Source organism: Misgurnus anguillicaudatus, chromosome 24, assembly GCF_027580225.2.
Source record: "Misgurnus anguillicaudatus chromosome 24, ASM2758022v2, whole genome shotgun sequence".
In the NCBI taxonomy this organism is placed as follows: domain Eukaryota; kingdom Metazoa; phylum Chordata; class Actinopteri; order Cypriniformes; family Cobitidae; genus Misgurnus; species Misgurnus anguillicaudatus.
Genome location: NC_073360.2, coordinates 28,215,001 through 28,239,015, shown reverse-complemented (window position 1 = coordinate 28,239,015; position 24,015 = coordinate 28,215,001). Strand labels below are relative to the sequence as shown.

The window sequence follows — 24,015 nt, the reverse complement described above, 5'->3', positions numbered from 1 at the left end:
CAGACGGTCCCCGGCCCTCACAAAAAGAGATCACGTCTCTCAGAGCCTTCATGCTGCTCTTCCTCAAACAACTCATCCTTAAGGTTAGATGCCTCTTGCTCCATCTACCCTCCCTAGTTTGACAGTTTTTCCATGTAGTTTAACTACAGTATTTGTGTCAAGATGATCATTTATTTATTTCCAGCATCTATGGCTATATTCATGGCAAGAACCGTTTAATCTAAACAAGATGTTAAAGGTTTTTTATGAGATCACACAGACACCATGGGACCATTTTTGAAACCTTTATTTTTAAGAATTTAAAATGTTAATGTTCCTGATAATTTTATCTTAACATTTTGATGATGGACATCTTCAGCTGCCTGAAAATGAAGCACCTGTAACATCAATATAATGTCTAAATGTGATGTTAACTTGTGTCGGTCATAAAGATATTGACTTATCAAAGTACAGAGAACAACAGAGCTGGTGGCTGTTGCGTTTGGCAGGTTTTACCTCTCTCTTCACTGGCCCCAGCTGTTTACAATTTCCTAACAGGACCGTACAAAGGGGCGTAAACTTGTTCACAGCACCACTAACATATCGAGAAATCTGTCAGCCGGCCAAGCGCAAGCAAACTACAATTAGCTGGAAGCGCCTGTGCTCTCAGTAAATGTGTGCGTTTATCAGCACCGCTCAAAGCAGACAGTTCACGCTGCTTTCCTAATAAGAAAAGACAGCTTGTAAAAGTCAGGACCCAAATTCGCTGTGAACAGTGATTTGAGCAAATACAAACAGCCTCGCTGATTTTTATCTGCTTGTTTGTTTTCTTCTCATTTTTATAATAATTCATCATAAGTTGCCTCAATGCTGGTGGCAATAGCAGGATGGTTTAGCTGGTGTTTAACAGGGAGAGCTTGCAGCGTTTGGTGAAATAGCGCTGCTCAGCATTTTCTTGCACTAAATCATTTGCTGACTTATTTCTTTTGTTTAATTCGTCAGGATCGAGGGGTTAAGGAAGATGAGCTTCAGAGTATACTTAACTATTTGCTGACCATGCATGAGGTAAGTACATCTACATTTATTCATTTGGCAGACTTTTATGCAAAGTGACTTACAGTGCATTCAAGTTATACATTTATATCACTATATGCCTTTTCACACTGCACTTAACAGAAAAAACAGGATTCCGTTAAACCTGGTTTTAGAATAATCCAGGGTTAACAATTTCAGGTGTGAAAAGCCCTTATGTGTGTGCACTGAAAGTTGAACCCATGACAAACTTATATTGTTTAAAGAATAGGCAACTTCGGGGCCAGATCTGCACCAGATCTTGTGCTGATCCGGCCCGGAGTGATCTTCTGTTTGGCTTCTCAATAATAGTATAATCATTTTAACATTAGTTATGGTATATCAAATGCAGATGGTTCTTGAATGAATAAGATAATTGAGGGGGGCTGGGGTGGACCTCTTATATGCATTGATAAATTAGGGTGCCCCCTGGTTTTATTAAAGTCGATGTACTACATAAATTTAAAATTCTTGTGCTGTGCTGACACAAAGCGATCCTCTCCATTATTTGTCCCAATAAACTAATCTAAAAGATTTCTGTCTGAAATAAATGTAAACTTTTAAGTGCACCTCACTGTTTTCTGAAGAAATTGACAGATTGTTGGATTTAGATTTAGGGTTGGGTAAGGGCAGAGGAGGGCAAACTAGGACCAAGCACTTTTATCCGCCCCGCGAAGCATATAGTTTATAATTATATTAAACAGTGTAGGAGTTTGGTCCAGAATTACTCATTTAATGCAATACCATCCATGTCCAGCACTGAAAAACTTGACTGGATGATCATGCACAACAGCTACAAAATAGAAAGATAAACCCTGAACACTAAACATTGCACATTTAAAACATAATGTACAGCAAAATACTTCGCCAACATCAGACAGAGCTGGTATGTGTTGTTTTCAAGGAGGATTGACATTTTAAATACCAAAAACTAGAGATGCACCGAATGTTCAGCAACCTTTGAGGCGCACAAATGCAGCAAACATGTTGGTAAAAGCATTTTAAAGTGTACAAGAAAGACCCCCAAAAATACAGCAACAAGTTTCATTTATCATTTAAAATCAAGAGATCCTAAACACCATGCAGCGTATGAGAAGACACGGTGGCGGCGATCCTGGGTATCTGCTAAATGCACATGCACAGAGAATGAGAGACTTTAGCTTTTTATTTCATGTCATAGAACGACAAAGAGCACCAGCAGTATGTAAAAAAACTTCCTAAAACCGGTAAAGTCCTACAATGACAAACATGCTTATATTAAACAAGAAATAAAACAACGTTTAATCTTCCTTACGGTGATAACTGTAAAAATGTATGTATCCAGTCATATACAGTTTTTTATATATAAAGTTTTTTTTAATATGAAAGTAGGGTGAAGATTAAAGGGGACAGAGAATGAAAAAACATTTTTACCTTGTCTTTGTTGAATAATGGTAGTCTACCCACATTCACAAACATACAAAAAGTGCTAAACATGCTAAACATCTCAGTCTCATAGAAATTCCTCTTTTAGAAATGTCAGCCAGAAAACAGCCCAATCTGAAAAACTGATGCTTATGACATCACAGGCATCGAACTGCCCCTCCACTTTAAAATAGTTGGCTACATTTTTGAGTGGCAGCAAAGTCAGCCAATCAGTAATGAGATTGCAAGTTAAGCCAGTAGGGGAGCCCAATAGGTGCAAAACCACTTGTTTAAAATCTCCCACCCTAATAGAGCTATCTGAGAGAGGTTTTTAGGAAGCTTCTAAGGCATTACAGACCCAAACAATTTTTTTTTGTCTACGTGTCACATCACAGAACAAGGATAAATACCCCGTTCAATCATTCTATGTCACCTTTAAAGTCTATAGTACAGTGCACAGTAGTATCTAAGTGTTGATTTGTAATAAAAAAGGTACATTTGTCATATGCGGCCCGTCACCTTAATTTCAAAACCTGATGTGGACCTCGAGTAAGAAAAATTTGCCCACCCTAATTTCACACTAATTTGAGGGTTAGGGTTTGAGTTAAGGCTAATTTGGAGTTTCTTTGGTCCAGGACCAACAAAAAATGTTGATTCAGGATCACATCTTACTTCGTGAAATCACAGCGACCCTATAATGATGGAGGGGTCTTAGCTAGAGAACCTCCCATAATCCCTGACATATATCCAACACTATATATGTGCTTGTTTTATTGCATCCAGGACGAGAACCTCCATGATGTTCTTCAGCTCCTGGTGGCCCTCATGTCCGAGCACCCTACTTCCATGATCCCTGCCTTTGACCAGAGAAACGGCATCCGGTGAGATGTGATCTGAACAAAGACGCTTATCCCGCACACACTTACTTCAGGGTCACATTTCATCTTGTCTTCCATGAAAGAGTTTGCCTACATGATACAATCATGAATTATTCAGAAGACCCGACACAGGAATTGCGCTGATATTTCCATATTTATTTATTTTTTTTGACGAGTGGGATCAGTCCACACCCTGCGTGTCAAGCCAATGAAATATAGATGGCTTTGATGGAGCTATTTTCTTTTTTCTGATATGACTCTGAAGAACATATTCGTGGCTGTTTAGGCACAAATTTGTTTTAGCAAATATAATTTATAGAAAAATTAGCATCAAGACACATTGTTAAATGAACTGATGGATTCGTTTTCGTTCATTATTCTCTTTCCAGAGTTGTGTACAAACTGCTGGCTTCCAAATGTGAAAGTATCCGAGTTCAAGCTCTGAAGGTCTTGGCTTATTTCCTCAAACACTTAGGCCACAAGTGAGTATATCAGCTTCTCTTCCAAGAGTTCAAGTTTTGGTATATTTTTCTTGACAATGTGAGCTTTGGGGTCACATAAGGACAATCCTTTTTTTTATGAAAATGAGTTCTTCTTCCTGTTTGAAGTATTATCTCCTGAGGTGTCTTTGTATATCTCATGAAAGAGAAGATACCCACGCTAAGCTACATACTGTACAGCTATGCCTCTCTGCAGATACTAATGTGTGCATGAAAGAGACAAACAGCAGCATTATAGCAGCAGCAATGATATATTTGCTATATATGAGTATGAAGTCTATGAATATGGTGTAATATCCCTTACACAAACAGAAACATAAAGTCTTGTCCCCAAGGCCATCACAGTTATCGTCAGAACTTTAGTAGCTCATTGACATTTGCAGAGTTGTTCTGCAGTTAGCCTGGAGCGTGCATAAAAGCACATTTGCTTTTTGTCACCATTAGCGTATCCTCCAACGGCCGACTAGCTTTCTGCATGCCGAGGCGTTTTAAAACACATTCATAGCCGCGTGATTTGTCATTTCGATGTACGGTCCGTATCTGCTTTCATGCAGAACTACAGTTAGGACACATACATAGCGTTCTGACAGCATCTCAGCGTGATGCGTTTCTGCACAGTTTAAGATTGTAAAAGCTTCAGCACTTCTGGTACCTGTTTGTAACAGAGCCTGCGGTATATATCACTACTGCGTGTAAAGCTGTAGGTACCTGACGCCTCGCGAAAGGTGTCAAGCTCAGTCACCTGATCCTGCTATCTGTATGAGGTGAGGCGTATAAAAGTTACTTGTCTAGCTTTATTCTGTTTGTGTGTGTGTGTTTTCACAGGAGGAAGGTGGAAATCATGCACACGAACAGTCTCTTCACACTTCTCGGGGAGCGACTCATGCTGCACTCCAACACGCTGTCTATTACGACGTACAACACATTATATGAGGTAATATAAAACTGATAGATCCACTTCTGGGTGTTAATTATGGTCACAGCTGTGATGCAAAGCACCTGTTTACATAGTTACTGTGTGTATTACTGCACAACATCTGCAGAATAATGATGTATTTGTATGTACATTTGTGTCCTTAATTTGTTTCTGAATTGTTTGAATGCTATAATCATATATTTTAAAGGCCACATATTACAGCCATTTCTACAATATGTCATGTAAGTCACAGGTGTGTGTATAGCATGTGTCTGTGAACTTTCAGTTCAAAATACCCCACAGATCATTTATTATAGCCTGTCCGAGATACCTTTTTTTGGGTGGGAGCAAAAAAGCTTTTTCATGTGTGTACCCTTTTGAAAGCAAACGAGCTTAAACTCGTCACTCCCTTACCAAGAGACAGTGAGTTAAAATGTGCACATTTAGAAAAGCTTTTGGGTAAAGTTAACCAGTCAGTCAGTGGCTGTGGGCGGGGCTTTATCAGTGTGACCTCACATTAACAAAAGAATCAAAACGGCATGTCTAATAAGACTAAAACAAGAGTGGGTGGATTTTTTTTCATTGTAGTGTTGTACTGGCAACACACATTTATGTACAAACACCTTGTAAAAGTTAATTTTGCATAATTTGTGCCCTTTAAATATATAGCCACTGTTGAAGCAAAACAAGCTGAGATATCTCATAGCTTACTGCAAAAGATGAAAGTCTTATTATTTTATTTATTTTTCAACATAAATATCTAAAGCCCAGGATACACTGTAGGATTTTTGGCTGCCCCAGGCAAAAAACTTGCCATCGTGAAACAAACGTCGCGATTTCTGTGATCGCCGCTCTTCGTCGGTGGTCCTATGTCGTGCAGTGAGACAGGTTCAAAGAAGGCAGTTTTTACCATCTTGCATCCAAAAATAGCCTACAATAGTTTTCTGACATTGTCAGAAATTCAGCATGATAAACGCACAGTTTGTTTGCTGCTACAACCTGTGTACTGGTATTTGTTTACCACTAGCGCATGCTGGTGACGTTGCGCTAACGCAGTGCTTCTCAAATAGTGGGGCGGGACCCCCAGGGGGGGCTCGAAGCGACACCAGGGGGGGCGCGTGAGACCCAGGGGAAAATACTTTTTCAGGAAGTGATTTTTTTGCACCGTCACCTAAAGACATTACACCCCAAACACGCTGATAAGCCGCTTGAGTTTTTTATTATTATTTATTGATTATATTTAATTTAATTTTTCAGTATCAAATGGTCAAAAAATATACTGTAAATAAGGATTGATTTTTTTATTTCAGACAAATTGATGCATTTTAAGTATTTTCTGTTACAGACTTAAAAACAATGTTAATAAAGTTACTCTTTGTTGTAAGTTGATTGATATTTCTTTTTTTGTGTTTTCTTTATTGTTAATAAGGATACAATGCTTTGCAGATGTGTCGTTTTATAGACAAATTATACTATTTACAGTCGCGGCGGAGAGTTGGGGGGGCGCGAAATGTTTACTTCTTCCTAGGGGGGGTGTGACAGAAAATAATTGAGAAGCACTGCGCTAACGTGTGACACAGCCGCCGAAGCTTTGTGTCATCATCGTACAGTCTACATGCTTGTCGTACCCGAGTTTAAACTATCCATCTATTCCCACTGGCAGATATATTTACTTGTTTAAAAAATAAACTCACTTGAATTAAACAAATTTTCAGAGTAAAAGACATGATTTTATTATCTTGGGTCGTTTTGCTTTTCAAGAAAATCTACAGTATATTATACTGTAAATCAAGACAAAAACGAAGACATTTGTTTTTTGCAGCATATACACTTTAAAATATATTTAAATATATTTCAAAATATACAAAAAATGGCCAAAAAGTATATTTACAGAAATATATTTTGGAATATGTTTACAAAAATATATTTTTCACAGATATATTTTTTGGCCATTTTTGTATATTTTAAAATATAATATAAAAATATAAATAATTTTTAAAGCATTAGGAAAATATTTGTATATATTTGATATATATTTTGGTATTTGGTATTCCAGCTTTGGTATTCCATTTTGGTGTTCCAGCTTTACTAATGAGCTATAGGAACACTGTTGAAATGTTTACTGCACGCTTATCTCATTGATTATTTATCCCGAGCCTGTAAACACAACGAGCCATTTACAAAGGTTCAAATGAAAAATATTTTCAACTTAAAAATATACTTTATTAGGGCGCGAGCACACCGGGGTGTGAGGACCCTATTGTTCTTCAAGGAGTTATTATTATTATAAAATAAACCCGTATTTTGCATATATTCAAAATATATTTAGGCAAACAAAAATGTTTTTGCCATACGGGATGTAAAATTAGAAATATATTTGCTTGCCCTTGAAATACATTTTGAAATATATGTTGATAAAGGTTCAAATTAAATATATTCAAATTCAACTTTAAAAATATACTTAACTTATAAAATTAACTTGTATTTAGCATAGATTTAAAATATATTTAGGCAAAAAATACATTTTTGTCATATGGGATGTAAAATTAGAAATGTATTGCTTGCCCTTGGAATACATTTTGAAATATATGTTGATATATAAAGGTTAAAATAAAAATATATTTCCGAATTCAAAAATATATTCAATTGAGCTTAACATTCTACAAAATGTATTTAGCATACATTTAAAATATGTTTATGGCCAGAGAATTTTTTTTTTTTTTTTTTGCCGTATGGGAAATAATGTAATTCTGCAATTCTTTCTTTGCAGTCCTTGTTACTAGTTCGACTTTACGTTCGGTCACCTGTGACCTAAACATCTTCATGAATTAAAGCTTAATCTGTTTTTATGATTTTTCAGATGAATGAGCCTTTGTGATGTACGGTATGATATATCTGTGCATGTGTTCATGAGCCGTATCTAATCTGTTTTCTGTCTAGATTCTGACAGAGCAGGTGTGCACACAGGTCGTCCATAAGCCTCATCCTGAGCCCGATTCCACAGTGAAGATCCAGAACCCAAGTAAAAACATCTCTCAAATCATAAACCAAGTACCATGCTGCTGAACTGTGTAGATTTTCACTGATATTACAGGGTTTTACATTTTATCAGTACCCCATTTTAGCTGTTAACGCAGGGCTTTACTAATGAGCTATAGGAACACTGTTGAAATGTTTACTGCACGCTTATCTCATTGATTATTTATCCCAATTTCAAGGAAAAAATTAAAAATCAGTTTTGATTGGCTGTATTATAAAGATATGTGCTTCTGTTGGTTGTCCTCAGTGATTCTTAAGGTGGTGGCCACACTGTTGAAGAACTCAACACCCAGCGCAGACCTGATGGAGGTGCGGCGTCTGTTCCTCTCAGACATGATCAAACTCTTCAGCAACAGCCGGGAGAACAGACGGTGGGGAGCTTCTGTCTCTTCCTCTTTCACTCCTTCCTTACAACAGCAATTAACCGCCTGCTAAACCAATCGTAAAACCTAGCAGAATAAAGAGTGACGTCGTTCTCCCTTGTTGTTGCGTTTAATGAATGCCAAACATGATGCTATATAATTCTCAGATTCCCAGCATGTTTTTCTCACAGCAGATGTTTTAACCAAACACGTTGATTCATATATTCATTTTTTTCTGTACAGATTTACTGTAGGTCAGTGCCATCGAAACTCCAGAAATTAGTCTGGCACCCAGCAAGTGCTCAAATCTCACTTTTATTATTAGTTATCATTTCTGTCATGAAATCACAATGCTGTTAGACTCTGAAGTGACATGTAACTAAGAGTTGTGATATTTCTAATTAACTCCAGCTTCATTTCCCTAATGTATTGTTGTTGTAATGTTTAAATTTTTTATTATGCATTTTAGTTAGATGCATAATTTAAAGGGACACTTCACTTTTTTGAAAATATGCTCATTTTCCAGCTCCCGTAGAGTTAAACAATTGATTTTTGCCGTTTTGGAGTCCATTCAGCTGATCTTCGGGTCTGACGCTGCCGCTTTTGGCATAGCTTGGCATAATCCATTCAGACTTATTGGACCATTGGCATCGCGCTCATAAATAACCAAAGAGTTTCGATATTTTTTCTATTTAAAATTTGACTCTTCTGTAGTTACGTTGTGTACTAAGACAGACAGAAAATGAAAAGTTGCGATTTTCTAGGCGAATATGGCTATGAACTATACTCTCATTCTGGCGTAATAATCAAGGACTTTGCTGCCGTAACATGACTGCAGGAGGCGCAATGATATTACGCAGCACCTGAAAATAGTCCCCTGCTATTGAAAGTAACCAAGGGGGCTATTTTCGAGCAATGTGTAATATCACTACGCCTGCTGCAGTCATGTTACAGCAACAAAGTCCTTGATTATTACGCCAGAATGAGAATATAGTTCCTAGCCATATTCGCCTAAAAAATCGCAACTTTAAATTTTCCATCGGTCTTAGTACACAATGTAACTACAGAAGAGTCAAGTTTTAGAAAAAATATCGAAACTCTTTGGTTATTTTTAGCGTGCTGCTAATGGTCTAATCAGATTCAATGGATTGTGCTAAGCTATGCTAAAAGTGCTAGTGCCAGACCCGGAGATCAGCTGAATGGATTGCAAAAACGGTAAATATAAAATGTTTAACTCTAGAGGAGCTGGATAAAACATGAAAAAAGTCAGATTTTCATGACATGTCCTCTTTAAGAAAAATTTAGTTCAAGATTTTTGAAGGTTCAAAAGCAAAACCACCACGCCCATATCTTAAAATCACCGGTAAAACTAATACCGTAGATTGCAGCACACACAAAAAAAGAAACAATACTATAGGAAAAATTAATGTTCAACTTTTTTCTTTCTTTTATTGTTTGATCTACTGTAATGCAAGGATCTAATATACTAACCAACATTGTTGCCTGGGTTGCATATGTGTGGGGCGGGTCTATCAAAAGAAAGTCCAGATTTTATTGGGGTAGGGATGTGTTTGTTTAGGTGATTTCAAATATCAACATTGGCTTTCAGAGATCATGTACCCCGCTTTTAAGATAAAACAGATCATATCTACATGAATTCTTGTAAAAACAGATATTTTTAAACTGTGTATATGTGTTCGCGCATTAATGCATGGTTCGGATCTGTCAGTCAGCGTGAGGAAGATCATTTTCTAGTCTTGTCGCTCTTAATAACTCTTTTAATATTAAGCAAGTCCTGTGCCCGGTTGCATGAAACTCCTTAAGTGAGGGTTTCCCTGAGGGAGAAAAAATCCCTGAGGTAAGGGATTTATGTAAGAGCGTTGCAACAAAGGTCTTAACTGTCACCCTTACCTAAGTGTTTATACTAAGTATTTTACGGTAGTCTCTGCCAAAACACGGCAGCGGAGACGCGGTTGCTATGGTTACAAAATCTCACAGCGGTAACAAATCAACGCATGCAGCTCAACAGACGGCGGATTTGTGTACAATGAAACATCGCAAATAACAGACTGTAAAGTGCTGCGTGTATAAAACCTCAAAGTAATTCAAACTGGAAACACTTTAGATTGACGGACGATCAAACCGCTAATCTCCTAATAAATACGCATCTTTTTCTCTAGGGATTATTTCGATGGTTAGAAATGCGCATTGGTACTTCATTTTCTTAAATAACCATAAAATCAGCCATCGCGTGTGAGGTTAAGGGACCTGTTATAGTCCCTTAAGTTTTTAAGGGAAAATGTAACTTAAGGACTTTGTTGCAACGCATAGCAGAACTTAAGGTAATACTTGAGCATTTAAGGGTAAATACTTATTGACAGCCTTAAGGTTCACTTAAGGGTTTTTCTTGCAACCCATTTTTTATTAAGGGCACCCTTAACCTTATATTTAGGGGTTTCTTAGCTTAAGGACTTTAATGCAACCGGGCACTGCACTCTATTTTCTAATTCCTGCATGTTTTAAAACCGAAACCAAAATGTCACGCACATGTGGATGGACATGCATCTTTGTATTGAATTAAGCATTTAGGACAGTACAAATTAAAATGTACAAATTAAGATAATTTTAGATATTTAATGACTATTAGAGCATTGGGATCCCTAGATGAGGGCTTAATGTACTAAAACCTAAATTCCAACCAAAATTGACATTTATACTTTCTTTTAGCTGTAGCTCAAAATTACACTCGACTCATGTTGCCAGCACGGGTCACATTTGGAGGACCCCTGTAATACCACCACGAACCCTCAAGGGGCCCGGACCCCCTGCTGAAGACCCACAAGGGACCGGTTTGGATGAAATCATCCTTGCTGTAGTATCACAATCCCAAATGTTTTCATGAAACAAGCTAAACACCTTCCACCTCAGCTAAAAATCCATTTATTTTCCCACAATTCACTGGGAAAGAAACAACAGCGAATAACAAAGCGCTTCAGGTGTTATTTAAATACCTGCCAGTCATTCTTCACCTTACTTCATAGATCTAAAGTCTAGCGGAGGTCGGGTTGAAATTGCTTCGTGTTACTTGTCGGTTTGTGAATTAGGTGCCACTTCTGAGTGTTGTTTAAGGATGTTGAAAAAGGTGTTGCAGCGGTTTAATCCATCTGGTGTTTTGTGTGACAGGTGCCTGCTGCAGTGTTCAGTCTGGCAGGACTGGATGTTCTCTCTTGGCTACATTAACCCTAAAAACTCCGAAGAGCAGAAGATTACCGAAATGGTTTACAACATCTTTCGTATTCTTCTCTACCATGCTATCAAGCACGAGTGGGGCGGCTGGCGTGTATGGGTGGATACGCTCTCTATAGCCCACTCCAAAGTAAATAGCCAGTTCTCACCAGCTAAGACCTTTGTACATATTGGTATCAAAGAGTGCATATTAGTACCTCAAAGGTACAATTTGGTACCTACATATTAGGACATATTTTGACAGTGCATTAAATGTTACATTTTTGTGCCATCAAGATTAGACTCCTAAACGTTCTGTCAATGTTCTGTTTGTCAGGTGACATATGAAGCTCACAAGGAATATTTAGCCAAAATGTACGAGGAATACCAGCGTCAGGAAGAGGCAAATATTAAGAAAGGGAAGAAAGGTCTTGTCAGCACCATCTCAGGGCTTTCTGCCCAGGCATCGGCCATCAAAGGCACTCTGGAGCTCGACCCAGATTCCCAAACTCAAACCCCTGAGAGTGAAGCAGATGAGCCAGAGACAACAAATCCCTGTCGGAACCTCTTGTCCGGAGCTAAGAGTTTAGATGAGGAAAACGCAGTATCGGGTGTCCGCGTGGAAGTTCACGATCTTTTGGTGGACATAAAAGCGGAGAAGGTTGAAGCCATAGAGGTGAAGATGGACGACATGGACCTTCTGCCAGAGACGCTGAGCGTTACCGAGAACGGAGGCGTGGATTGTCTTTTAGACGACGTGTACTCTAAACTAAACAGTACAGTAAACAGTGTCCTGGTCCCTCAAACCAGCCTAGAGGACAAAACCACCGGTCCTCTCATAAACCTCGCTGATGAAAAAGATGCACTTTCCAGCAAGAACTCATTCCTTTTTGGCACACCGGGGGAAAACCTCTTGCCTGAAATGGCATCATCCGAAGCGTTTCCACTCTCAGGAGTCGAACCTCAGGTCCACACCGGCTCCAGTGACCTCGGGCTCCTGGCTCTCATGGCAAAGAACTCTAAAACGCTGGACGCCGGCCCGACAGCTTTGGATGAAGATAGCTTTAAGCTGCAGCCTGCTGTGAGTGGCTTTGGCGTCCCCGAAGGGGAAAGTCTGTCGAAATGCCCGGGGCAGATGGAGCCGGTGGCGGTAGAGCTGGAGGCTGAGGTTCTCGGGGCAAAGAGCGGAGCAGATGTTACCAGGACAACATCAGACACAGAGAAGTCAGATGATGGAACAGACAAAGAAATAAAGAAGATTCAGACCACCGCTACCACACAGGTATGCCTTACATGCTTTTGAGAAAGGCAATTCATGTGTGCATAATATTCTTGCTTTTTTTTGACCTACTTACAGTATTTCCCACTTCGGCCTTGACGTTTCTGCATGCGCACATACCTGTACTGTATGCTCTTTATATTGTACATCTAATCACATCGTTTGCCTTTTGAACGTTTTGAAAACTTTATGTAAACTGAATTCAAAGCCCTTTTGTGTTGACTTTATGGTGCACTAGCTGCTTTAGTCTTTGACATCTTTATGCCTGCCAAGCTTTTGAGGTGCTGCGTGATATTTTGAGAGCTTTATCGGATGATGCGTTCTGCAGTTTGGCAGAGCCGGCTTGAAACAAAACTTGCCCGAAGACATGTCACGGCTCTCACTGTATCCTGCGTTTTCCCATGACTGACTTTCATCTATAAAGATTTATCCAGCGTCTAAAAAGATTTTTTTCCACAAAAAGTCAAGAATTTCAAGCCACAAGAACTTAAGATTCAGAAGCCTGTAATGTTAATTATTATTGTACCTGAGGAAAACACAAGGTTATAGCGGGTGCCATTCAGTATGTATTTATAAATGGCATGTATTGGATTTTTTGTAATGTGATCTGAAATGATTAATTTTAATGATATTGCTTAAAGGAAAACACCACAGTTTTTCAATATTTTACTATGTTCTTACCTCAACTTAGATGAATTAATACATGCCTATTTTTTTCAATGCGTGCACTTTTAATCTTTGTACAGCGCTTCATGAATGTGTTAGCATTTAGCCTAGCCCCATTCATTTCTTAGGATCCAAACAAAAGATGTAGTTTGTGCCACCATACTTACTCGTGTAAATATTCATGTAACAGTCTTTAAATAGGGAAAACATGGAAGTGTTTGGCGACTTAAAAATTCATCCCTGTTTGGATCCTAAAGAATGAATGGGGCTAGGCAAACGCTAACACATTCATGAGGCGCTGTACAAAGATTAAGTGCACACATTGAAAAAATATAGGTATGTATTCATTCATCTAAGTTGAGGTAAGAACATAGTAAAATATAAAAAAAACGGTGGTGTTTTACTTTAAAACATCCAAAATACTTCAGAGTGCTAATACTAGCAGTAGCGACACATTAAAGCAAATAATGTCTAGAGAGGTATCTTGCTACCTTATGACTGAGATTGTAAACTGGCAGTCTGACATTTACATGAACGGTTATTACAATAAAACTGTTTTTTTGTAATTCAGGCATAAGAGTTTAATTCTCTTCTGCTTTTAGAGTTTGCACAGCCGTTCTGGGAATCATTTGGACCGAGATCTGGGGGTCGACCTGGGCTTCAGGGGCATGCCGATGACCGAGGAGCAGCGGAGACAGTTCAGCCCCGGTCCTCGGACCACCATGTTTCGCATCCCAGAGTTTAAGTGGTCCCCCATGCACCAGCGCCTGCTTACCGATCTCCTCTTCGCCCTTGAATCTGATGTACACATCTGGAGAAGGTCAGTGGCTATAGTTATTTAAAGGGGACCATGAAAATCTGACTTTTTCCATGTTTAAGTGCTATAATTGGGTCCCCAGTGCTACTATTAACCTAGAAAATGTGAGGAAGATCAACCCAGTAACTTAGTTTTGGAAAAATCATTCTCTGCAAGCATGTGAAAAAAATAGCTCATTAAAATCTGGCTCCCCTTGTGATGTCAGAAGGGGATAATACAGCCCCTTAATCTGCACTATCCAACCACAGCATTGCCATTTAGTGCAGAGATCAGCTCAAGGACACACCCAAAAATGGCACATTTTTGCTCACACCCACAAAGTGGCAATTTTAGCATGCTATAATCAATTATGTGTGGGGTATATTGAGCTAGAACTTCACATACGTACTCTGGGGACACCAAAGATTTATTTTACATTTTAAAAATGTCTTGTGAAATGTCCCCTTTAATTTGAAATAGGCAACAAACAATGCAGTGATGAATAGTATATATATATCAAAGTAAAAGTGCACATTTTCCATCGCCTGTTTTCGTCCCTCAGTCATTCAACCAAGTCTGTCATGGATTTCGCAAACAGCAATGAGAACATCATCTTTGTGCACAACACCATTCACCTAATCTCACAGATGGTGGATAACATCATCATCGCTTGTGGAGGAATCCTGCCCCTACTGTCCGCAGCCACCTCACCTCAGGTAAGTGTGCCTGAGGTTTGACAATACTGACACCTGGTGGTCAATATGTATTACTTCAACAAAAATCTGTTTTAATCGTGTTTTCTCATTTGCTTGATTCATTTGCTTGTTTGTGCAAAGAATACCAAGGTTAGTACCAATAAATCAGCACATTTGGTTCATTATTGTTTGCTTTGCTTATGCTATCATACATTTTCATAGCTTATAAACATTAGGCTCGAAAATTGGTTTGCACTTTTGTTTTGTACATTTCCATAGAAATGGCCTCTTAAATGCAAATGAAGGTCTTGTACAACTAGAATGAACTTGTGTTTCAAAACAACAACAGTTTTGTTTACCCATTAGTTGTTGTATTTGCTAATAATAGAACAAATATGGGCTTTGATATATAATATAAGAGTGGCAACTTGTTCAATATCGTGGTATGGGTGTATTTGATATCAATATTTTGCTATAGAGGTTTGTACTTTTTTTGGTAATGCTCTTAAATGTCCAGTTTCAGTGCTCTGTTTCTGTATAGGCTTGCATGGCAGTTACCCTTAGTTCACACACAATGTGCTGTTTTGTGCCATGTTTTACCCAGTATACGCCATTCTCATACTAAATGTTCATTTTGTGTGTATTTAATAAATGTTGCATCACTCAAGCTCAGCGTAATGCAGTGACTTTGCCGTCCGACTGAAATGAAATAATCTGTGCGTTGTGTTATTGTGTGATAGGCCTACAGCGTTTTATTTGTGTTTCAGGCCGAAATGGAAGGCATTGAGGCGACGCAGGGCATGTCGTCTGAGACGGCCGTGATCTTTCTCACACGACTGATGGCGATGGTGGACGTGCTGGTCTTTGCCAGTTCCCTCAATTTCACTGAGATTGAGGCTGAGAAAAACATGTCTTCAGGAGGACTCATGCGACAGTGCCTCAGGCTCGGTGTGTGATACCTTTACTTTTTAAAAGCTCAAAATTTGCCCTGTAGCTCTATAACTAGAGAGGCGCATTAACAGCGCAAAGGCCATGGGTTTGATCCCAGGGAACACACATACTGATAAAATGTATACCCTGTAAATGTAAATATCATTAATGCAACATGAAAACCTTTAAGAGGTCTCTGCGACAGGTCATCACGAATATTGCTTTTGGGATCTGTGCGTACATATATGGTTGATGGCAATTATATGTAGGTGCAAAAATGTCCTGGCAATGTAAAAAGACTTGACATTTGCTTTATTTTGAGGACACTCCAAAAGACTTTCTCATTGAAATGGACTATTAAACATAATAAATGGACTTGCATTAATTTAATGGAACATAGAGAGACATTATGTTAAAGAAAGGTGCTTATAATTGCTATAATGTGTAGGTGAGAGAGAGAGAGAGAGTTTGTATGGCAATGCATTTCTGAGGGCCATAACAGGAAACACAATTATATAATTTTAGCATACATTTGCAAGAATGTTTTTTTTCTCTGGTTATCATTTTAGGCACTGCAGACGAGAAAAGAGCAAAAGCTCTTCAAATATGTAAAGGGGGCATTTCACAAGACATTTTAAAGATGTCAAATAAGTCTTTGGTTTTCCCAGAGTATGTATGTAAAGTTCTAGCTTAAAATATCATATAAATAAATTATTACGTTAAAATGGCCACTTTGTAGGTGTGAGCAAATATGTGGGTTTTGAGCATGTCCTTTAAAATGCAAATGAGCTGATCTCTGCACCAAATGGCAATGTCGTGGTAGGATAGTGCAGATTAAGGGGCGGTATTATCCCCTTCTGACATCACAAGGGGAGCCAGATTTCAATGAGGTATTTTTTCACATGCTTGCAGAGAATGGTTTACCAAAAAAAGTTACTGGGTTTCTCTTTTTCACATTTTTTAGGTTAATAGAAACACTGAGCACCCAATTATAGCACTTAAACATGGAAAAAGTCAAATTTTCATGATATGTCCCCTTTAAGGGTTAAGGTCAAAGAATAGTCGTGTAGCTGTTTCTGTATTATGTATTTTTTATCTTGCCTTTCATGTTGTCTTCTCTTCACTTCCTCCCTCTTGACTTTTCTTTCTTTTTCAGTATGTTGTGTGGCCGTGAGAAACTGTTTAGAGTGTCGCCAGCGTCAGAGAGACAGAAATCTGAAGTGCAGCAGTAAATCTCAAGAAGGCCTGCACAATGTGGCTACCACCAACAAGGTGCCTACAGTTTCAATTTACAACACAAGTTGCACTGCCTCCAGAAACTACACAATTTCTATCATTCTTGTTATTATAAATATTGTTATAATTTGCTTACTGTTATTAGTGTTATACGCAAATGTTTTTATATCTTATTATACCACGGTTGAATGCTTTATTCTGATTGGCTGAGAAATGTTCCAAGGGTGTTGATTATTTTTCTGTAAACCGCACACCTAACTTGTCAAATGTCTTAAAAATAGACACCAGAGCAATGTTTGTGGTAAGAGTGGTATAAGCGAATGCTTCGCGTTGTGCTGCATTACCATCTTGGGTGTGCATTATTATTTTTTTATACCACGGGTCTGTTGATTGCTGTATTCTGATTGGCTGAGAAATGTTCTGTGGGTATGCATTAATTTCTGATAACCGCACACCTAACTTGTCAAATGTCTTAAAAATAGGGACCAGAGCAATGCTTGTGGTAACCGTGGTATAAGAGGAATAATTGACTCCGGTCCTTTGAATTATTTGAAAATAATGCACACCCGCAGTGTAACGACACTCCGCTTCGAGTCGTGCCGCGTTGCACCTTGGGTGTGCATTATTTTATTATAATTCAATGGCCCGTTGTCAATTATTCCTTACATAATTCATCGGCCCATCGTCAATTATTACTTACTTATAATTGCTTTTTAAATTAAGCTTTTGAAGGGATATTTCACCCACATATGAACACGTAGTCATATACTGTATGTGACCCTGTACCACAAACCCAAAAAGATTTGTCAAATGGGTATATTTGGAGCAAAAGCCAACAATACATTGTAGGAGTCAAAATTATAATTTTTTTATACCAAAAATCATTAGGATATTAAAGGTATAGCGGAGGATTTTCTTTTTCCGGGTGAATCATCAAGACTATTGGTCCTCCTAGTTGTCAGTCAGGAGTGTTGCGCAATTGCATTTTTTTAAAAAGTGGAGAAGGCGGTTCTTTTCTAAAATTCGAGAAAATCCTCCGCTACACCTTTAAGTAAACATCATGTTCCATAAATAGATTTTTAAAATTTCTTACAGTAAATATATCAAAAAAATCATTTGGATAAACTTCACTGGACAAACTTAAATGCGATTTACTCAATATTCAGATTTTTGCACCCCCAAATTCCAGATTTTCAAATAGTTGTATCTCAGCCAAATATAACAAACCATACACCAATGCAAGCTTATTTATTCAACTTTCAGATGATGTATAAATCTCAATTTCCAAAAAAAAGTTACCCTTATGACTCGTTTTGTGGTCCAGGGTCACATATTTTTGTCATATCATCATGTACTGTATGACTTTCTTTTGTGGAATAATGTTTATCCTCCACTCCTTCATACAATGAAAGCAGATGGTGAGCCGGGGCTTTAAAGCCAAAAAAGGCCAAGCGCCACAAAAGCTTTTCAAAAGGAGTCTATATGTGACCCTGGACCACAAAACCAGTTATAAATCGCATGGGTATATTTGCACAATTTTAAAAAATTTGTTAAAACAGCTTGGTTTTGGAAGTCAATTCAACCTACTTTTTTAAGTTTTGGCTGTGAAAAGTTGACATAACTTCTAAAATTAAGTTGAATTTTTTTAGCTTCTTTTTTAATTAAAGTAACCTAAAAATGTATGTTGATTTGACAAAAATGCTGCATATTTTTTTTTACAGTGTAGCAATAGCCAACAATACATCGTAACTATTGTATAAAGATCATGTTCCATGAAGATTTTTATACATTTCCTATCATAATTATATCAAAAATGTATTTATCATTAGTAATATGTGTTGCTAAGGACTTCATTTAGCAACTTTAAAGGCAATTTTCTTAATATTTAGATTTTTTGCACCCTCAGATTCCAGATTTTCAAAGAGTTGTATCAACCAAATATTGCTTTCAGCTATCGGATGATGTATACATCTCAATTTAAAAATGACTGGTTATGCTTCAAACTGGTTTTGTGGTACAGGGTGACATATGACACATGCAATGCAAGGTAAACCTTTTGAAGCAATATAGTGTTTAGCTTAGAACCAAACAAAGCCAGAATAACGTCTTTTGTATTCTACAGAAGAAAAAGTCTTACATTTTTTTTATTTTAAACTTCTGACTTTAACAAAGACAGTGGTAGGAAAATTATGTGGTAAAGAAAGGTGTTAAAGTTTTCAGACAATGTGTGTGATTTAGTTCTGGGCTCGTGATTTCAATGTGCAAATGAGATCTGAATGTGAGAACTGGTGAAGTGTTAGTTACAGGAGCTCAAATTTCCTGCTGTTTCTGCTTTAGACCACCATAGAAAGTTTCCCCAGCAATGTTTCTCCGATCAAGGATCCAGATCGACTTCTGCAGGACGTGGACATCAATCGCCTGCGGGCGGCTGTTTTCCGGGATGTTGTGAGTGAATGTCATGTGGTCTTTTTTAAATGTCTATGGTGTGAATATTGAAACAAGTACAAATACATATGTTACAACAGTCGATGTTGCCCCAGTAAGGCAGGCATTTTTACAAATTCTGCCTATATATATACATTATTTTTAGACACATATGTTTGTCATTACTCTTAACTTAGATGAAGATCAGATCACATTTTATGAGAAATTTATATAGAAAACTATGAAATTCCAAAAGATACATGACAGTATAAAAGATTTTTGCATTGACATCATGTTTTGGTTACATTTTGACTCTTGATGTTTTTGTGTTGCGTTTCACAGGATGACAGTAAGCAGGCTCAGTTCCTGGCTCTTGCTGTTGTGTATTTTATCTCCGTCCTTATGGTGTCTAAGTACCGGGACATCCTGGAGCCCCAGCGTGAGACGGTCAGGTCTATCAGCCAATCAGGAAGAGCCATTCGACAGGAGTTTAATTCGCCTACCAGCACAGGTGTTGTAGTTTAAAGGCTAATCTTACATTTGCTGACTGCTCAATACAATTATTTTGTTTCATTTAATTGAATAGTTTGCATTAATATCTCTTGTAATACCATTAGTTAATTACCAAGTCTGTGTTATTTTGCACACAATGTCCTTTTCGTTATCCTGACTCAAAACTGAGTCCCCGCATTCCTCTTCATTACCGCCATCATCATTCATAATTGATAAACGATGCTAATTATCTCCCATTAATAAACTGCAAAGATCGTAAAGAAAATCACAGCTGGCTCTGCGTGTAAAACATATTTGGCCTCAAACTGCAGGAACGAGCAGTAGTTTGATAGAATGGGGGTGTACCAAAACTATAGGAAGCGGGGAAAGCAAAAGAGATAGCGAGAGAGACAAACAGAGTATGGAATATAAAGAAAGACGTATAGTGGAAGAACATTGGGACACAGGACCAGCGGTGCTATTTTCAGCCCATCTGTCAGAGCCCATTAGGAAGGCAATCCACCAGAGGAGAATGGGATCATAGAGTCCGAGACTCTCATAAATTTCCGGGGAAAAGGCAACGGGTGGGGATTTTTCCTAACAGCATGTAGCAGATGATTGCCTGCACCCAGATAGCCATCCAGACGTGCTCCGTGGCTAAATCAGGCCCCGCTGACCTTGTTATGGCCACACGATGAATAGTAATGAGAAAAGCTCAACATCTGCAAAACAACTAGGTCAGGACAAACAAGAGATTAAAAACAGAAGTTGTGTTTGTGGGGACTGAAGTTTATGGTGAAGCGTAAGCACGGTTTTGAGAAGAAAGTCTGCTTTTATCTATTAGATTCTACTTACTTCTATTCATTATCTGCATTATGATTTGTGACCCTCAGTGAACCCTTTAACCCTCTCTGAGGGGCGTAAGGAGGCCGTAGAGGATACACGGCATGAGACATCCCTCCCTCATTCTGACTCGGGACTGGGTGACGATCATGTGTCCAGCGTGATGAACGGGGCTGACCTGGATCTCTGCATCGGTGGTCCGAATGGGATGAGCGGGTTGCTGTGCACTCTGTCCTCAGAGGTTAAGTCTCAGGAAAACCTGATTGAGCCGCCGCCTGTGTCGCATCTCAAACCTGCCTCATCTGTCTCCAGCATCAGCCAGGCTAACAAAGGCATCAATGTCAGAGAGATCCTGAAGAGCCTGGTGGCAGCTCCAGTGGAGACTGGAGAGAGCGGTGGGCCGGATCCCCTGCCCTACCCTGATCACTTGGCTGTGAAGAGAGAAACCCAGGCTATGTTACCCATGCAATTTCATTCCTTTGACAGGTAACGTTTTCTCACAACACTGTAACGATCAGATAATTGCGGGTGGGTCTTTTGGAAAAATAGTGTAATAATATGAACATCCACTAGGTGGCAGCAATATCCATCTATCAGCATGTGTTTCAAATGGGTGTGAAGCAAAAAGGTCATTTGGCTTTAGCTTGATCAAATGTTTCTTGTCACCAAGAGCACTACAGTAGCCCATTTACTTCAGATGTGTATGTACAAGAGCCTTAAAAATTTATTGACCTATGCTGCATGTATGTGATCCCTTCCATGCCTTAAAATGCTACACAATACATCACAGTCAACTATGATGAATACCTGGATTAGTCTTTTCCCTGAGCTATGGCCATTATGAAAGTCTTAGTCATAAGCAAGCCATAACTCACTTTAAATTCCCAGTATTGTCTATCACAGGGAATTGCTATGTTTAAAAATGTCTCAGCAATGCATTTTTGTGCTGTTTACATTTAGAGGCCAGAAGAAGTCTTTAGTTTAGATAGATAGACAGACAGACAGACAGATAGATAGATAGATAGATAGATAGATAGATAGATAGATGGATAGACAGACAGACAAACAGACATACCGACAGACAGACAGACATGTATTCTATAGGTAGGTACAGTTGGTAGACAGATAAACAGATATTTTATAGGTAGGTACAGTAGTTAGACAGACAGACAGACAAAGATTTTATGGCTATGTAGGTACAAATAGACAGAGAGACGGACGGAAGGATGGATAGATTGACAGACAGACAAGCAGACAGACATGTATTTTATAGGTTGGTAGGTACAGTAGGTAGATAGACAGACAGACAGACAGACAGACAGACAGATGAATAGACAGACAGATAGATAGATGAATAGACAGACAGACAGAGAGACAGACATATATTCTATAAGTTGGTAGGTGCAGTAGGTAGATAGACAGACAGACAGACAGAGAGACAGACAGACAGACAGACAGACAGAGATTTTATAGGTAGGTAGGTAGATAGAGAGACAGACAGACAGACAGACAGATATTATATAGGTAGGTACAGTCGGTAGAGTAGGTAGGTAGATAGACAAACAGACAGACCGACGGATAGACAGACAGACAGACAGAGATTTTATAGGTAGGTGGGTACAATATGTAGATTGACGGACAGACAGACAGATATTTTTTTAGGTAGTTAGGTACGATAGATAGATAGATAGATAGATAGATAGATAGATAGATAGATAGATAGATAGAGTAGATAGATAGATAGATAGATAGATAGATAGATAGATAGATAGATAGATAGATAGATAGATAGATATATAGGTAGATAGTTTTCCAGCTGACAAACAGATTGATTGATGAACAGACAGACAGACAGACAGACAGACAGACAGAGAGAGAGAGAGAGAGAGAGAGAGAGAGAGAGAGACAGATATTTTTTAGGTAGTTAGGTAAAGTAGGTAGATAGACAGACAGACAGCAGACAGACAGATATCCTATAGGTAGGTAGGTACAATAGACAGACAGATAGACAAGACAGACAGGCAGACAGAGATTTTATGGGTAGGTAGGTACAGTAGATAGGCAGACAGACAGACAGACAGACAGACAGACAGACAGAGATTTTATGGGTAGGTAGGTACAGCAGACAGACAGACAGACAGACAGACAGGCAGGCAGGCGGACAGACAGACAGACAGACAGACAGACAGATAGATGAGTAGACAAACAGACAGACAAACAGACAGACAGATAAACCGAGATTTTGTAGGTAGGTAGGTACAGTAAGTAGACAGACATACAGACAAAGATTTGATGAGTATGTAGACATTTTATAGGTAGGTAGGTATAGTAGGTAGATAGATAGATGGACAGACAGACAGACAGACAGACAGGCAGGCAGGCAGACAGACTGATAGATGAGTAGACAGATAGACAGACAGACAGACAGACAGACAGACAGACAGATAAACCGAGATTTTGTAGGTAGGTAGGTACAGTAAGTAGACAAACATACAGACAAAGATTTGATGAGTATGTAGGCATTTTATAGGTAGGTAGGTATAGTAGGTAGATAGATAGATGGACAGACAGACAGACAGACAGACAGGCAAGCAGGCAGACAGACTGATAGATGAGTAGACAGACAGACAGACAGACAGACAGACAGATAAACCGAGATTTTGTAGGTAGGTAGGTACAGTAAGTAGACAGACAGACAGACAAAGATTTGATGAGTATGTAGGCATTTTATAGGTAGGTAGGTATAGTAGGTAGATAGATAGATGGACAGACAGACAGACAGACAGGCAGGCAGACAGACAGACAGACAGACTGATAGATGAGTAGACAGATAGACAGACAGACAGACAGACAGACAGACAGACAGATAAACCGAGATTTTGTAGGTAGGTAGGTACAGTAAGTAGACAAACATACAGACAAAGATTTGATGGGTATGTAGACATTTTTGTAGATGGATGGATGGATGGATGGATGGATGGATGGATGGATGGATGGATGGATGGACATAAATCCTATAAGATAAACAAAGATTTTATAGGTATGTAGGTACAGTAAGTAGATAGACAGACAGACAGACAGACAGACAGGCAGACAGACAGACAGACAGACAAAGATTTGATGGGTATGTAGGTACAGTAGATAGTAGATAGATAGATGGATGGATGGATGGATGGATGGATGGATGGATGGACGGACGGACGAACGGACGGATGAATAGATTGACAGACAGACTGACAAGCAGACATTTTAGAGGTAGATAGGTACAGTTACTTAGATA

At 38.7% G+C, this 24,015-nt stretch overlaps 1 protein-coding gene across 1 annotated transcript in view; it reads left to right on the top strand.

The window, feature by feature from the left end:
• nbeab (neurobeachin b) overlaps positions 1-24,015 on the top strand; it is a 359,639-nt gene that overhangs the window by 143,021 nt on the left and 192,603 nt on the right. Inside the window, exons 14-29 of the mRNA XM_055196954.2 lie at positions 4-83; positions 982-1,044; positions 3,238-3,335; positions 3,722-3,814; positions 4,658-4,766; positions 7,689-7,770; positions 8,035-8,158; positions 11,333-11,525; positions 11,712-12,656; positions 13,922-14,139; positions 14,678-14,831; positions 15,578-15,758; positions 16,897-17,012; positions 19,314-19,421; positions 19,743-19,911; positions 20,786-21,221. Of these exons, the coding sequence (XP_055052929.2) occupies positions 4-83; positions 982-1,044; positions 3,238-3,335; positions 3,722-3,814; positions 4,658-4,766; positions 7,689-7,770; positions 8,035-8,158; positions 11,333-11,525; positions 11,712-12,656; positions 13,922-14,139; positions 14,678-14,831; positions 15,578-15,758; positions 16,897-17,012; positions 19,314-19,421; positions 19,743-19,911; positions 20,786-21,221 (3,169 nt within the window). The remainder of the gene's footprint in view (positions 1-3; positions 84-981; positions 1,045-3,237; positions 3,336-3,721; positions 3,815-4,657; positions 4,767-7,688; positions 7,771-8,034; positions 8,159-11,332; positions 11,526-11,711; positions 12,657-13,921; positions 14,140-14,677; positions 14,832-15,577; positions 15,759-16,896; positions 17,013-19,313; positions 19,422-19,742; positions 19,912-20,785; positions 21,222-24,015) is intronic.